This window comes from Lycium barbarum, chromosome 9 (assembly GCF_019175385.1).
Source record: "Lycium barbarum isolate Lr01 chromosome 9, ASM1917538v2, whole genome shotgun sequence".
NCBI lineage: Eukaryota > Viridiplantae > Streptophyta > Magnoliopsida > Solanales > Solanaceae > Lycium > Lycium barbarum.
In genome coordinates, this window is record NC_083345.1 from 110,517,309 (window position 1) to 110,534,720 (window position 17,412).

The 17,412-nt window shown below is 32.4% G+C and overlaps 1 protein-coding gene across 1 annotated transcript; it reads right to left on the bottom strand.

The window, feature by feature from the left end:
• Positions 1-7,824: 7,824 nt before the first annotated feature.
• LOC132609403 (BTB/POZ domain-containing protein NPY1-like) lies at positions 7,825-14,904 on the bottom strand. Its single transcript, XM_060323378.1, has 4 exons — positions 14,079-14,904; positions 11,345-11,414; positions 9,497-10,648; positions 7,825-8,663 (listed from the first exon to the last, which is right to left on the bottom strand). Exons 1-4 carry the CDS (start codon positions 14,138-14,140, stop codon positions 8,118-8,120), a joined length of 1,830 nt encoding a protein of 609 aa, XP_060179361.1. The 5' UTR covers positions 14,141-14,904; the 3' UTR covers positions 7,825-8,117.
• Between the last annotated feature and the right edge of the window lie 2,508 nt (positions 14,905-17,412).

Genomic DNA, 17,412 nt, shown 5'->3' on the forward strand with positions numbered 1-17,412 from the left:
ATGGTTTGCACAGGGACAGGTATAAATCAAGAGATGGTACAGACAACTGAGGGGTTATGTTTATTCTTTTTAACCTATGGTTTCCTTGAAGTTCTGGGAAATTAAAGAAGAGTTTGGTATTTAACTTATAGTAGGAAAAAGTATTTGCAAATCAATTTTTTTGAAGAAATTATCTTTTTGTTTATTTCACTGGTGCTGTTGTAGATGTATCCGTCTGTTACAAGTTTTTTTTTTTCAAAAACTGCTTCTATTGCAAATGATAAGACATATTGAATTTTGAGGTTAATGTTGGGGTTGTTATAATCAGTTTAGCGTATATTGCCACTTCTTACTTTATCCAACTATGACACTATGATGTTAACAAAATACTTGACAAGAAACAACATTGCATCATCTAATAAATGATTAATGAGTACAAGACCAGTGAATCATGTTTATTAGACCAAATTAAGAGGGGGAAAGTGAAAATGGAATAACTTCAATTATTCTTTTATTAACTCCCAACTTTAATCGATACAAAGTTCTTAATCATTTACCAATTTAAGTTGAAAGGTTGTATTCCTAATAATCGACTTAGAAAGGAAAATGTTATTTGAAGTAATTAATAATAACATGAAAAAGAAACTGAAATACGATAGTTTTATGCATAAAATTTGCATTCTAAGTGTATCAACTAAAAATTGCATTTAAAGAAAACATAAATCCATGGAAAAATTTAGTAAAAAAATAAAATAAAAAAATAAAATTAAAAAAAAATAAAATAAAAATATATATATATATATATATATATATATATATATATATGCGTGCCGATCCGAATGTTTTGTCGACCTCACAACTCTTAAGAGTATCATAGGAAGCCTACACGTGGTTGTTGCTATGCAAAATCTTAGAGTCCGGAGCCAAAATGACGTATTTTTGCAGCCATTAGCCCAAAATAGTATGCTTTTTTTTTTTTAGACCAAAATGGGTATTTCGTTGGATAACCAACGAAATACCCACATACACTGTTCCGGTGCCGAATAAATTGTTGCATTTCGCTACACATGTAGCGAAATGCAACAATTTTTTTTTCTTTTTTTTTTTGCATTTCATTGTGCAATTCACGAAATAGGTTTTTTTTTTTTTGCAATTCGTGAAAGAAACTGTTTGTGCATGCAATTGACCTCATTTTTTAGTGAATTGCATTTCGTTGTGCAATTCACGAAATATGCTCTTTTTTTTTTCTTTTTTTTGCATTTCGTGAATTGGTCAACGAAATAGAGTTTTTTTTTTTTTTTTTTGCATTTCGTGAATTGATCAACGAAATAGGCTTTTTTTTTTGCATTTCGTGAATCAATGAACGAAATAGTTTTATTTTATTTTATTTCGTTCATCTAAAAACGAAATTGGAATATATATATATATATATATATTATTATTATTATTTGCATTTCTGTTATATTCCAACGAAATAGGAAATTATATATATATATATATATTTTTTTTTTTGCATTTCGTTTATATTCCAATGAAATAGGATAAACATTTTATTTTATTTTTGTATTTCGTTTATATAAAAACGAAATAGGAAAATAATTGGAATGTCAATTATTATTATTATTATATTTCATTCATATATCAATGAAATAGGATAAATATATATATATATATATATATATATATATATATATATATATATATATATATATATATATATATATATATATATATTTGTATTTCATTTATATAAATAACATACCTATTTGCATGTACAAGAAAAAATATCAACGCGTAATTACACCAATTAAAATCACAAAATTCAAAAGTAATATAGTTTTTCCTTCTTTTTTTTTTTTAAATCCACTTTTTCGTGTTTTTTTTTTTTTTTTTTTAAGTTTCCTAAAATAAAATTATGAAAATATAAATTTTTTAACTTTATAAAAAGTTATGATAATTTATAAAGTGGATTTTTTTAAAACAAGAGTGTTTAATTTTTTTTTTCTAAAATAAAGTTATGTTTTGATTAAAAAATAACACGCTTGTTTTGTTTGGAAACTTTAGGTTTAAGTGTTTTATTTTTTAATCAAAACATAACTTTATTTTGAATATAAATCTAATTCAATTAGATAAAAACATAGTTAAAAAATATAGGAGAAAGAGTAGTTATAAATTGGTGAAAGAGTAGTTGTAAATTGGTAAAACTTAAACAATCATAACTTTGCGCTCGGATATCCGATTTATGTAATTTTTTTTTTTTGATTTTGCATATTTTTCCGAGATCTAGCAGCGCAAGCCGGGCTGATTTTCTAGAAAACCTCTTTTTTCCCTTCCAATTTTAATTTCCCCCAAAATTGGCGGGAAATTTTCAGTTTTCTTTACTTATAATATGATGATGCGCAATAGATTTCAACATAAAATTTTCGGAGTAATGTAGGTGTGAATGTCAATTTCACTTATGTGGTTTCAATTTTTGAAAATAAAGCTGACTAATTTTCTCGACATATAGGATAAAACTAATTTTTTTTATCCTATTTCGTTTTTTAATACACGAAATGCAAAAAATAAATAAATTATAATTTCCTATTTCGTTGGTAGATCAACGAAATAGGATAATATATATATGTATATAATATTTTCCAATTTCGTTTTTAGATGAATGAAATAAAATAAAAAAAACTATTTCGTTCATTGATTCACGAAATGCAAAAAAAAAAGAAAAAAAAAGCCTATTTCGTTGATCAATTCACGAAATGCAAAAAAAAAAAAAAAGTCTATTTCTTATTGGTCAACGAAATAAAAAAAACAGTTTCTTTCATTAATTTCACGAAATGCAAAAAAAAAAAAAGTCTCTCTTATTGGTCAACGAAAAAAACAATAAGTCTATTTCGTTCATTGATTCACGAAATGCAAAAAAAAAAAAGCCTATTTCGTTGATCAATTCACGAAATGCAAAAAAAAAAATCTATTTCGTTGACCAATTCACGAAATGCAAAAAAAAAAAAAATTTTTTTCATTAGTTTCACGAATTGCAAAAAAATAAAAATAAAGAGCATATTTCGTGAATTGCACAACGAAATGCAATTCACTAAAAAATGAGGTCAATTGCATGCACACACAGTTTCTTTCACGAATTGCAAAAAAAAAAAAAAAAAAAAAAAAAAAACCTATTTCGTGAATTGCACAACGAAATGCAAAAAAAAAAAAAAAAAAAAAAACAATTTGTTGCATTTCGCTACATGTGTAGCGAAATGCAACAATTTATTCGGCACCGGAATAGTGTGTGTGTGGGTAGTTCGTTGATTATCCAACGAAATACCCATTTTGGTCTAAAAAAAAACATACTATTTTGGGCTAATGGCTGCAAAAATACGTCATTTTGACTCCGGACTCCAAAATCTTACTCCATGTGAAGTTTTGTGAGACACTGTCATTTTTAGACATAATGGCCCTGTTTGCCGGTCCCACCTAACTACTATCTCTATTTTTTCTTTCATACTTATGTCTTTTTTTTTTAATTAGGGAAAAGGGCCTAAAATGCCCTCGAACTATGGGATTTGGTACGAAAATGCCCTTTGTTTATCTTTACGCCCTAAAATGCCTCTACGTCAACCTATTGGGCCTAAATTGCCATTATTTTTAAGGGAAAAGGACACTGTGTGTCAAGTCAGCCAAACTAATCTCATATTTGACCAATATTTGGGCTTAATACCACAAGCTGTCCGGGAGGCCCAAATTAATGCCAAGGCTGGCTGGCCCAACAACCCAGGCGCTTAAAAAAAAAAACTTTTTGTGGCGACTTATGTCGCCACTAAAGGGCTACTACAGAAAAATCAGGCTTTGGAAGGCAAAGGTCCGTAGGAGGACAACTATCAGTATTAGCTGACTGGTGACGAGGATCATATAGTTTGAGAGCTGGATCGAGTTTTAAAGCGTGGTTATGGCGGAATGGAATGTGCCCTATCCCGCTAAGGAGAGGAACCTGTCATGTAAGGAATTTAGGTCAAAACTACGCTCTTTCAGCCGGTTTAGTATAGTAGTAGTTTCAAATCAATGCAAGCCAATGGAAACCCCTCCTTAGGGACAGTCGCATAGACTGAGACAGACAATTAAAAAAGTCGCCACTAAAGGTTAAATATCCCAAAACATGTATAATATGTGTATATTTAGTAAGTATATACAAGAATGATACATTTTTATATACATATGTTGGAATTATATATACACTTTGTATACAAGAATGATACAATTTGTTTATATACATATGCTAGATTTAATTATACACTTTATAGACAAGAATGATGCAGTTTATATACATATGCTGGAATTAATTATACACTTTATATACAAGAATGATACAGTTTATATACATATGCTGGAATTAATCATACATTTATTATACATAAATTATACGTTAATTATACATTTATTATACACATATTAAACAATAATGATATGATTTTTTTTTATATATACAATAGGGATACATATTATATACCACAATGATATGGTTTCTATGATACATTTTTTATATGTATGATACACTTTCTATACAAGACTGATACAGTTTATATACACATGTTGGAATTATATATACACTTTGTATACAAAAATGATAGATATTATATACAAAAACGATACAATTTTCTATTCTATAATACACATTATATACACAAATAATACATATTATATACAAAAATGATACATACTTTAATGATTCATATTTTATACAGTTTTTATACATTACAGCTAGGTACTGATACATATTTTTATACACAAATGATACATATTATATACAAAAATCGCCTCAGAGTTTTTTGGGATATTTCTTACTAAACATACACATATTATACATGTTTTGGGATGCCCTTTAGTGGCGATTTTTTTAATTACCACTAAAAATCCTGATTTTTCTGTAGCAGCCCTTTAGAAGTCTTTTTTTTTTAATTTTTTAAAACGTGTGGGCTTTTAGTGGCGACTTTTTAAATCTTTTGTAAGTCGCCACAAAAGACTTGCTACAGATTTTGGCTAGCAGATGGAAATAGTTTATTGGCTAATTTTTGGGTTTGGGAATAGATGGGCCAGCGTGTGGGATTATTTATGGCCCAATGGCCATTTGTCTCTTTTCCTCTATCTTTAACGGCAGGGGCGCTTTTGGCCCAATAGATGGACGGAGGGCAATATTGTATCAAATTTCATAGTTTAGGAGCATTTTAGGCCCTTTTTCGAAAAAATAATTAATTTTTTATTTATTACGTGACATGTTTTAATTGGTTAGTTTTAAAATTAACCTAAAATAATTATATCCCGACACAAAATTCGGATCCACCTAACTTGCCCTGACTTAAAATGGTGATTTTAGCAACATCCGTCCCAGTCGGTGATCCACCATTAATCCGCACCGTGCTTTCCTCTATTGAAACAACCCAAAACCTCCATTAAAACCACCACCGTAATACCGCTCATCCAAACGGCCCATCAAGCCGCCATTAACTAGACAATATTCTTGGCTGGTGGTTCTATGTTGACAAATAATCTAATTTGTAAAAGAACGGATTATTAATTGAACTGCATGGATGGTTATCTCATGCAGTTTTGAAGTGTAATATTTTTTAAAATGAATATTTCCGGATAATCATTTCTGCCACATGAACATTCTCATTAATTTCCCTTATATATTTACTGGATTTCAAGTGAAATTAAGGGTAATCAATTTTGCCACATGAACATTCCCATTAATTTTCCTTTTATAGTTATTGGGTTTCAAGTGAAATTAAGGGTAATTAAAAACACCACCGTAACACTGTCAAGAATATTGGCTATTTAATGGTGGCCCGATGGGCCGTTTGGATGAGCGCTGTTACGGTGGTGATTTTAATGGAGGTTTTGGGCTGTTTCAGTAGAAGAATGGACGGTGGAGATTAATGGTGGCCCGTTGGCGGGGATAGATGTTGCTACAGTCACCATTTTAAGTCAGGGCGGGTTAGGTGGATCCAAATTTTGTGCTGGGATATAATTAGTTTAGGTTAATTTTAAAACTAACCTATTAAAATGTGCCACGTAATAAATAAAAGTTTAATTAATTTGGTACAATATTTCCCTCCGTCCATCTATTGGGCCAAAAATGCCCCTGCAGTTAAAAATAAGGGCAATTTAGGCCCAATCGATTGACGGCAGGGGCATTTTAGAGCGCAAAGGTAAACCATTTTTTTGCACAGATTGTCCTTCTTTTGGGGTGGTCTTTAAATTTTGCCCTTCGCTTGGATACCTGAGGTTCTGGGTTCGAACCCCCGCTCAGGAATAAAATAAAAAAATAATTTCGCAAGGCAGGGGGAGTGTATGCCGGATCCGGCATAAAGTCCTTAAGGAAAAACTAAAGTTATGCCGGAGGGGGCATAACTTTTCCTCAAGGCATAGTTTAGTTATGCCTTATGGGGAAAAACTTTTCCTTAAGAAACTATGCCTTATGGGGTAGACTTTTAATTAAGGCATAACCAAAAGTATACCCCATAAGACATAACTTTTTCTTAAGGTATACACTTTGCCTTATAAGGCAAACTTTTAGTTATGCCTTAGGAAAAATTTCGCCTTATGTGGCATACTATAAAAGTTTGCCCATTAAAAGTATGTCCCCACCGGCATAAACTTGTGAAAGAATTACCAAAATTATGCCGGACCTGGCATACTTATGCCAAGTCTGCCCATAAGGCATAAGTATGCCGGGTCCGTCATAAGTTTGGTAATTCCTTAACAAGTTTCTGGTGGTGGGGGCATACTTTTAATGGGCAAACTTTTATGCCGACCCGACATAAACTTGTGAAGGAATTACCAAAGTTATGCCGGACCCGGCATACTTATGCCAAGTCTGCCCATAAGGCATAAGTATGTCGGGTCCAGCATAACTTTGGTAATTCCTTCACAAGTGTATGTCGATGGGGGCATAGCGAAATTTAAACTCTGCCTTGCGAATTTTTTTTTAAAATTTTGATTGTGTGGGGGTTCGAACCTGGAACCCATGGGGTTTAGCCGAAAGGCAAAATTTAAAGATTTCAAATATGAGGGGTAAAATTTAAAGATCACCCCAAAAGAACAGAATCGCCCAAGGTAAACACAGGGCATTTTTATACCAAATCCCATAGTTCGAGGGTATTTTAGGCCCTTTCCCTTTTTTTAAGCTTTTCGTTTTCTCTTTCCTCTTCCTTTTTCATTTCCATGCTCGCTGGTCCAAATCTTCATTTTGCTTTTGGAGAAAATGCGTTATTCTTTGAATGAAGTTAATGGAGGTAAGTTAGAATTTCACCATTTAAATTTAGCAAGCCAATAAAAAAACATTATTGGTGAATTAAGTGAAAGTAAAAAATAAATTATAGTTCTTTAAATCTGAGCTCGGGGTTTACGCTTTTTTTTCTCCATCCTTTTGGGTATGGTCTGGTCTCATTCTTTATCTTTTTCAACCCTTAATCATGTAATTAGTTTTTTTCTGAATTGAATAGAATTTTTGTGGACAATTTTATCCATCACTTTTGAAATTTATTATATATTACAATTTACGAATACTTAAAAGTAGATATTATTGAGAGTGTTGAAAATGAAAGCAGTGATATCAATCAAGATTGAATTTATCTTTCAAATCCTTATTTGGTTAATTGAGTAAATATTCTTAAGCATAAACTATATATGAAGAACTACCTGATTCTTGAGGTTCATTTTGATGAATTTAAATTTTCCTTACTTTCACCTAAAACTAAGTTTAAATCACCATATTCAATTAGCATAAAATCTTGCCATGAAATTATAAATGAATAGAGCAATACGCATTTTCACTGGTAAATGAGCAATATGATAGAGTGGAACTTAGATAATTTAACCTAAGAAAAAATTAGATAATGTTTTATTTATAATCACGAAAAACATAGTGATTATAAATGTTTTTTTTCAAGAAATTTAATTTAATTAACATGATGGGTGAAACTAAGAGCACAATAACTAAAAGATACCAAAGGAGAATGCATCCAAGAATTACAAGTTTTGCAGCAAAGCTCTTAAGTATTACTATGATGATTGAACACCTTAATTACTACAACTAAAAGCTTACCACTTTTTACACAAATGTGATCCTTACAATCTACAAGAATTTCTTATGAAATTGAATGCCTCCTATTTCTTGAAGATGAACCAGAGGACTTAACTTCTCCTTGAATAATCCTTGAAGTTGGACTATGAGAACTACCAGATGTCTCAGAGCTCCGGTTTTCGCCGTTACCAGACACCTTACCAACAGCAAACAGCTTGTCAAATATTCTCCTTGATCTTGAAGGAAGCAACTGTGGTCCACTACTTCTGTTTTTACTACCCTTCTTTACCAACTTCATGTTCTTCTGTGGATCTTCTCCTTTTACCTTTATTTCACTCGATGGTTTCGATACGTTCTGCTTTTCTGGCAATGTTTTCTGCCAATATTCTTCAGTCTTCCTAGTGGAATCTACAGCATCAGTATTTCTGTGATTTAAGGCTTGAACTCCAGCAGCAGCTCTAATTTGCTCAAAGAATAGGACTTGGACAACAGTCCGGAGAGGCAGCCGTTCATTTTGTGCTGCATGCATGGATGCATCCATTGTTAATTTCCTGACATCCATGAAGCCGCATAAGTGTTTTCTCTCGGCTTTTGTCAAGCTCGAGTGCTCCTGCACATAAGATGAGCAGTTAGTATACAACAACCATAAGCTTCAAAAATGGAGCGACACCAACCATGAGGAATCATGTAGCCAATCTCAATTTGCTTGAGATTGAGGCGTAGTAGTTGTACTTTGTTGTTAAGCTTAAAAAATGGCATCTAAAAGAGCTGACGGCCATCGTAGCAGTTGCACAAAGATATATTTATTCATTTGCTCATGATATGTATTGGAAAAGACCACTATTTCTTTTATCAAGGAAAAGACACTATTTTCTTATATTAGCTATAAGCTATGTGGGTCCAATATGAGATTGGAGCATGGTAATACAAAGAAGTGCTGTTTAGGTTCAACTGACTGAGACATATCTACTGAAGTAGGATGTGTTTGGTATGAAGGGAAATGTTTTCCACGGAAAATGTTTCTTGAAAAATGTTTTTCTCGGAAATAAGTGATTTTCTTACTAATTTTCTTAGGTTTGGTATGTAAGCAGAAAATATTATCCCAAAGACATTTGTCTATATAATTTATGCAAACACTATGGGAGGTGAAGGTGCGGGGTAGGAGTGTGGGGACGGTGGAGTGGGAGCTAAGAGGGTGGGATGTGTTGGAGGATGGAAGGAGACAATCAATGTGGAATGACACTTGTGGAACTTGTTTTTGGGGAAGTTATTTCCCTCATTTTTAAAGAACTTATTTTCTTAGAGAAAATGTTTTCCAAGAATTTTGTCCAACCAAACATGGGAAATTGAAATTCCTCCACACCAGACACACCCTTAGACAGCTACATTTAAAATAAGGACTTGCAGAACTTATGATGGAAAAGGAAAAAATAAATAATCAACCTGCAGATAGATATCGATTGCCTCATATAATGCATCATGGATTGGTCTTGCTGAGTCTGGAATTGATTGCAATAGCTCGATGAATTTAGAGAGACTGATGTTTGGATCACGAGCAATTTCTGCAAGATAGCCATCGATTAATTTACCGACTTTCAACCATGACGCATGCCCCAAGATGAAATCGTTGATGCTCTTCGCAGGAATGTTCTTATCCCGACTACTTTTTTCACGAATCATGAATCTGTCCACAAGGCACTTCACTAGTTCAACATCATAAACAGTAGTTTGTGGCGCCCTTGCTGGTATCAAAAGATCATCGACTGAAGCCTCATCCAGCTTTAAGCTGATTTTTCTAACGAGATCATCCCTTGATGAATCATCCCCTCCCACAAGAACAGCGACTTTCAGTAACTTAAGCAAGAAACTACACGAACAAGTAACACCTTTGTCGGAAGGCAACAAGCAGATTATAGTTTCTAACAAAGATTTATTCCTCCTACTGTGAGCTTCAGATACCAGAACCTCAATAGAATCAGGCAACCATCTCATTGCATAAGTTCTTAATGCCTCCACAATAACACTACTATCCATCCTTCCCTTCGATTTAACTGCAATCAGAACTCGCTTGTAAAGATCTATCTCGAGTTCACATATATCTTCAACCCACCAATCCTTGGGCACGGATTCCGAATTTCCAGGGAATTTCATCCCAACTTGTGCCACTTTTCTGTTACAAGTGTAGGACCATGTAATACTCGAAGGATCCATTGAAGTTTTGGATGCGATAGAATCTATACATCTCCCTACCACCTTCAGATCTTCGGACCACGGTAGAAGAAACTTGGTGGTCTGTAAAACAATAATTGAATCTTTCCAGCTGCGGAAAACACTGGAATTGAGGAATACTTCGATTTTGAAAATAAGGTTTCCTCGGTCAACATCTTCAGTCATCTCAAGGTACTCAGCCGCACAACGGGCAGCAACAACATTGTAAGGATTGAGAGTCACGGTCATTCCATAGCAAAATTTGGCGCATATCTCAAAAGCTTTAGGTCCACCAGGAAAATCAACTAACTGAATTTCATCAGAATTGTCTTCATTTACTTTTGTTACAAGCCTTTGCAGCTTGTTGCTCTTGGACAACAGAGGAAACTGGCAAAGCAAAATCAGCATGAATAGCAAAATCAGATACTGATATGTTGTATCTCTAAATATTCAAAGTTGATGAAGGAATATGTTGGTTATCTTAAAGACTAAGCTGTTATCCATTTACATTTTCGTTTATAATGGTTTGGAGATAGTTTTTATTGTTATGTCAAGAACAACCTAGCAAACAAGTCTCCGAGATGTGCTAGGAAAGATATGGGAAATTTCAGAGTTAATTTAGTCCAAATGTCTTAATTACATAAACAATTTCAGTTCACAAAGAAATGAGATGAATTTGGATGACTTGGCAAATTCATCAAACTAGAATTTTGTTTTCTTCTATGCCGTAATTTAGTTCTACATGCAAATATTGTTCTTTATCCCTCGCTCAAGATCATTGTGGAACAGAAGCAATCAAGCTCTGCTTGTTTACTTTTCTGAGCTCAAATAAACAATGTCATCCAAGAAGGATCCAAATCAAGTACTATTTGTATATTAAATCACCCTTGCTCCTATGAATTTTTGGAAAGTTCAGGCAGGATTAGTATTCTATGTCCAAATTGATTCAAAATGCTTCTTGCATATCTGAATTATAGTACAGAGGGAAACAAGTTGCATCTCCCGACAGCTGGAAGTGTTAAATGCATATAAATGTACTGGAAAGTATAGCAATTTTTCCTTTTGCATAAATGGCCATGTTACCTTGTGAAGATAAAATTTTACTTCACCAACAATGATGGTAACATCTGTTGCCAGCTCAGACGACACGTACCTACACCATTAGATCAAAATTCATTTACTACTTTAGAATGTGATCAGAGTACAGCAAGTAACTGAAATAAATAACATAATATTTGTAATAGACAAGGAAGAACAGAAAAGAAGTTGTGTGCAACATAAGTATGGTAAAATTCATTACAGCAGCATTTCGGTGAAGAAATTAAAGTTAAGAATCTAAGTGATGCTGGTTTTTATAATAACTGAGAAATCCCCGACGGCCAACAGGCCCGCGGTTTGAAACTGGGTAGATAATGAGCCCGTCCCTCTACCCTTCTCCACTTAAATACCAGTAGGATTCGAACCTGTGACAGGGGCCCAACCCCCGCGTCACATGCTAATAATCTCTTTTTTTTTGTTAGTTAAAATTTCTGCAAATTAAGTTATTTATATGGCAAAAGTAAAGAACAAAACAAAATTTTGCTGCCAGTAGTTTAAGTGCGCTGAAAGTTATATTAAAATCTTTTCTAAAGAAAAAGAGAGAGCAATCCATGTGATAGACATTCAACTTTTAAGTAATGCACAACTGAAGTTCCTTGAATATAAGTTGAAAAAATCCCCATCATCCTTTGCAGATACTGATCAATGCATATAAATTAACAGCACCTCAACTTTTGTTGATTACTTCAACCCCAGCATAAGTCAAAATGGCAAATTCATTTAGCTTAAACTATAGTTCAACCAACATTGACGAACTCAACAAACTTGAGTTAGACAAAGAGTCGGAAACATATAGATACAACCTTCAAGACTGACTAAGAAACACTAAAAAGAAGCAGAAGCTAGTAGAATAGTTGAACTACAGCAATCTAATTTTACCCGAGATGATTTATAACCATACAAATATCTATGACTTATTTTAGACTACAAGTTTCAAAAGTCTTCCTTTATTTCTTAAATTTCATGCCTAGTCAAACACCATCACCAGTGGCGGAGCCAACATACATATCTTAAATTTCATGCCTAGTCAAACACCATCACCAGTGGCGGAGCCAACATACATATTAAGGGGTGTCCAAAAATATAAATATGTTGCCACCCAAGTTCGAACACACAACTTTAGGGAAGTTTTGCAACTCCTTAACCACCATACCAAACCATCAACTTGTGTTAAGGGGTGATAACACTAGTATACATAATTATAAAATCAAAATTTCACCGATCTTTATAATGTTTTTCCGGCGAAGGGGTGTCGCGACACCCCTCGGGCAAGGGTAGCTCCGCCCCTGACTATCACCATGATTGGGACAGAGGGAGTTGCAATTTAGTAAACATAAAGATCAACTAAATAACTTGTTACAGCCGGTTAAAATGCACTGATAGCGTAAAACTCATTTACACTGTCAGTTTACATAAGATAAATGCTTTTCCATTTTGATTCCGGCATTTCGCTCAGACAGAGAACAAGAATTTCCACCAACATAAAAATTGAGAGCTTTCACCTACTTAGCTATTCATGGCATTGCATATGTCCCTTGTTTCACCATTTTTATCAAAAGATAATTCAGGCAGTGTAGGTCAAACAGTAGGTAGAATAATTAATGTTACAAAATGTAACATAATTTAGATGATCAAATAATTGGAGATCATTGACCCCACTAAGACCATTAATCTATGAGTAGTAAATATTGGACCACCAAGCAATCAAACGCAGAAAGTAGATTCACACCACTTTTTGAATGTCCTCATGCAAGCCACCATCAGAATTCATTAAAGGTAACAAGAAACTCTAAAATAGCCAAATAAAGGGGGAGCCAAAAATAAAAAAAGTAAACAACATTGCCTTTCAAGGTCAGTAAGAGTATAAAATTAGAACCTTTGTACCCACAGCTTCTAACTTATTACTTAGAAAAAAGAAACCCCTCATGTTTAATAGCTGTCTCTATATTTGCAAAGTAATCTCCAAGATAGTTCTATACATGTGCAAGAAGTGGCAGACACACTGCATGAGCTACTTGGCTCATATCCAAATAAGAGAAGAAAGATAAAGCCAAATATTGTTTTTTTTCTTTACAAAATTAAAATAGGAAATTATAAATAAATAAATAAATAAATAAAAAGTGTATGGAAAAAGGGTTACCTTTCTGTCATGCATACTACACTCCATGTTCATGGAATTAAGTTAAATGCTCTTATTTATCCATTGTAGCAGCTAACATTTCTTATTTTTGGTTATTAATCTCATTTTTTAATGAATAATAATTAAATTCATTTATATCAATTAGGTAACCCAATAGTGTAAAATTTATTTTTATGCTGTTATAGAAGTTAAACTAGAGGCAAAAAAGAAAAGGAAAAAAATAAAAAAAGTGAGTACTGTCTATTTTTTCAAGAAGATGTCCTGCAATTGTATGGAGAAGAAGAACAAAAGAAAATTTCAAGTGCATTTGCAAATAAAACAAGAAAATAATAATCAAGCAACCAAAGCAGATGATCAGTGAAATGAAAGAGAAATTTAAGTACATTTGCATATAAAACAAGAAAATAATAATCAAACAACCAAAGCAGATGATCAGTGAAATGAAAGAGAAGTTAAGTACATTTAAATATAAAACAAGAAAATAATAATCAAACAACCAAAGCAGATGATCAATGAAATGAAAGAGAAATTTAAGTCCATTTGCAAATAAAACAAGAAAATAATAAACCATTTACATACCTTACACCTTTTCCTTGATCTTGAAATGTATCCGGTTTTGATCCCAACTTCATGAACTTCATTTTTTTTTTCTCCTCAAATTATCCACTACACACTCTCAAGAAAAGAAAAAAGTAAACCAAAATCTCAACTTTAGTACAATACAACAGTCATAAAACACAAACTATTTAACTCAAGAAACCAACTTCAACTGAAGTTCACCAGTACACAAGAGACAAAGCTAGTAACTATATCATTTTTATCACTCTAGAAGAATATTTCCAGTGAAGAAACATATCCTAAACTCCAATACAACCAGAAACAAACAAAACCAAAACACAAAAAAAAAAACTGAACTAACAGAACATAATCTTGCTTTTGCTCCCATCACCACCTCGACCCTCGTGCCAAAACAACAAAATTTCAATTCCCATAATTCTTGATGATGCCATAACTATTATGCAAGAGAAAAAAAGACTCAAAATTAAACCAACCCCCCATGTCAATAATGAAGAAAGATTGGTTGAGTCTTAAATTTGTAGCCGCCTTTGAATTTACTTAACCAGTTCACCTATACTTGCTAGGCTCACAAGTACTCTACAAAACTTAAAGACACAAATCTCAAAGATTTTTGCAGCCTTTTTTCTCTCTCTGTATACATAATGTTATGTCTCTCTCTCTCTGTATATACTGAATATACTGATGAAGTTGTCGTCCAGTCTTGGAAATATAGTCAGGGAAAAAAGAGATGATATGAGAGAGAAAGTGTCAGAACAGAAGAAAGAAAAAGTGTCTTGGTTTTGTAGATTGGTGCAGTAGGGGACTGTGTAGACAGAACCAGCCTGGTTGGCGAGAATGATGTGGTAACAAGGATTTATGAATTTATTACAGTACAAATAATTAAGGGCTCATTTGATACCAGAATTATCAATCAAACACAATATAAATTTTATCCCAAGTTTAATTATGGATATTTCATTTTATCCCATCAAACTTGAGACTCTTTTATCTCACTTTCTAGATGGAATAAATTAGTCTCAGTATTATAATATCAAGACTATAATCCAAAAATTAGTCCACAAACCAAACGACCCCTAATGAGTCAAAGTTAAAGAAAAAAGGTTATATATAAATATATGTTATGCATCTATTAATTTGAATCAAATATCCGATTCCTTGTGTCGTTATATGGGTTTAGAGTTTGAATACACTCTTAGGATTTTTTTTTTAATAATAGTATTAATTATATGTGATTTTGATTAAATTGATCTTATCTTTTGTCTTAAATAAGTGCTTAATAATTATTTATCTTTTTAGAATAGTTAGGTGGAATAAGAAAAAAATAATTAATATTTTATTAATTTTTTAAAGTCATAAGTATCTTAAACTAAATTTGTTTGGCTAAAGTGACCGATAAAAGAAATTGAAAAAAGTATTCATTATTATTGTAAAATAAAAAAGAAGAAGCAATAATGCAAAGAGAATTGACAAAAATACCTTGTGAGAAAGAGAGCTTCTCTATTTCATCAAGTGTGTCATATATCACTTCTCATGCCTCTATTTATACCATTAACTATACCATTATAAAAGTTAGTCTTAAACTTTACATTAACTATTGAGATAATAGAAGAGGTTATGAATGTCGTCTTAAACATAATAGTAAACAACCATTGAAATTATGGAGGTAGGGGAGTACAACAACTCTCACTTGAATGTCCATTAATAAAAAATGTGTTTCGTTAAATTTTATTAGGAAAAAGATATGCAGAAAAAAAATCTAATAAAGGAAAAAGAATGCACATGTCTTGTGATACACATTAATAACTACCCCACTCGCATAAAAAGGTCGAACACATGTCCAAAGTTTCACATCCTGGCGCAACTGGTGGCATTATGTATGTTATAGTTTGTGTTCAAACTGATATTACTAGAACAGATTGTGGTATGTTGATTCATGTCAAATCTGGATAAGACACGTTGAAAAACAGTTAAATTGGTATGGGGACATCTTAAAGGTTCTTTTAAGTGTTGGTCTTAAATTGAGTAGGAGAAGCAATGAAGATTTTTTGGCTCGTGGGTATGTGGATTCTGATTTTGCAGGCGATCTTAATAGAAGAAGATCCACGATAGACTATGTCCTTACACTTGCAGTTTGGGTATACAAAGAAACCGTCAAAATACACCAAATCGATAAATTAAGTCACATTGAAAAAAAAAATCCGGCTAGTAATTTTGTTTGATTTGCTTTGGTATTAAAAATAAAATCGGACCATCAATAAACTTAATTTGCTATTAACTAAAAAATCAAATCGAGATCAAACCAATCCGACATTATATACACACATTTTTCAAAAAAAAAATATACATATTATTTTTTATATAATCTATTTTGTAAATATTTCTTTAACTTTATCATAATATTTATTTCTTAATATTTTAACACCATGTATTTGGGCTTCCAATTTTAACTCATTATCCATATATATTAACTCAAATGAAGTCCAGATCAAAATCAAATATTTTTTTTCCATATATATTAACTTGAATGAAACCATAATGCTCCCTTAGGAGAAAGTCATCCATTTTAATCAAACTTTCTCGTGTATATAAAGTTGATGAAGTTAGAAAGAACTCAACTTCTAAAAGTCAAAGCTTTCAATGTATATGACAATTTTTCTCATTTTTGTGGCATTATATAGTTATGTGTGTAACTGATTATTATGAATTGAATTGGGTATGATTGTATGAAGTAGTGTAGCATTACATTGTATTTCACAAAAATCAAACAAATTTGTTGTAAAATATTTCTCATCAAATCACAAAGAAACACCTAAAAATTCGAAAAATCAAAATGCCAGGAGAAAAAATTGAAAATGAAAATTTTGAATTTTATGGATTTGATTTGGATTATAGACATGAAAAACTAATAGAATTGACTTGATTTGATAATTAAAAAATCCGAACCAACCCGACCTATGTTCACTCCTACTTGCAAGTTGTGCCATTTGTTGGAAGGAAACTCTACAAGTTATAGTTGCTTTGTCCACAATAGAGTTGCTTTGTCCACAATAGAAGATGAATATATATACAACAACAATAAAAGCAGTAACTACGTGGTTGCGATATTTAGTTTAGGGGGTTCAAAATTCACCTTATTTTTAAAGAAGGTGCTTCTTGCCGCTTTATTAGTAAGTAAGCTTGTTTTGTATCTCCTCAATAAAGGCGAAAGATCACTCCTAAAAGCAAGCTTTCTCTTATACACGATACCCTACCACAAAATTGCATTTGCCTTCCTGCTTATGGCACTAGTTCGGATGGAAACCCCGATCAGGCAGGTGGCGGGCCCCTATGATTG

What these genes read in the sequence shown, in the direction of transcription:
- LOC132609403 (XM_060323378.1), bottom strand. Translation starts at nt 14,140, where the DNA reads ATGAAGTTCATGAAGTTGGGATCAAAACCGGATACATTTCAAGATCAA. An exon ending in TAAAATTTTATCTTCACAAG is followed by an intron (nt 10,649 to 11,344) that starts GTAACATGGCCA and finishes TTGCTTTGCCAG; the next exon opens with TTTCCTCTGTTGTCCAAGAG. An exon ending in CAATCGATATCTATCTGCAG is followed by an intron (nt 8,664 to 9,496) that starts GTTGATTATTTA and finishes TCTTATGTGCAG; the next exon opens with GAGCACTCGAGCTTGACAAA.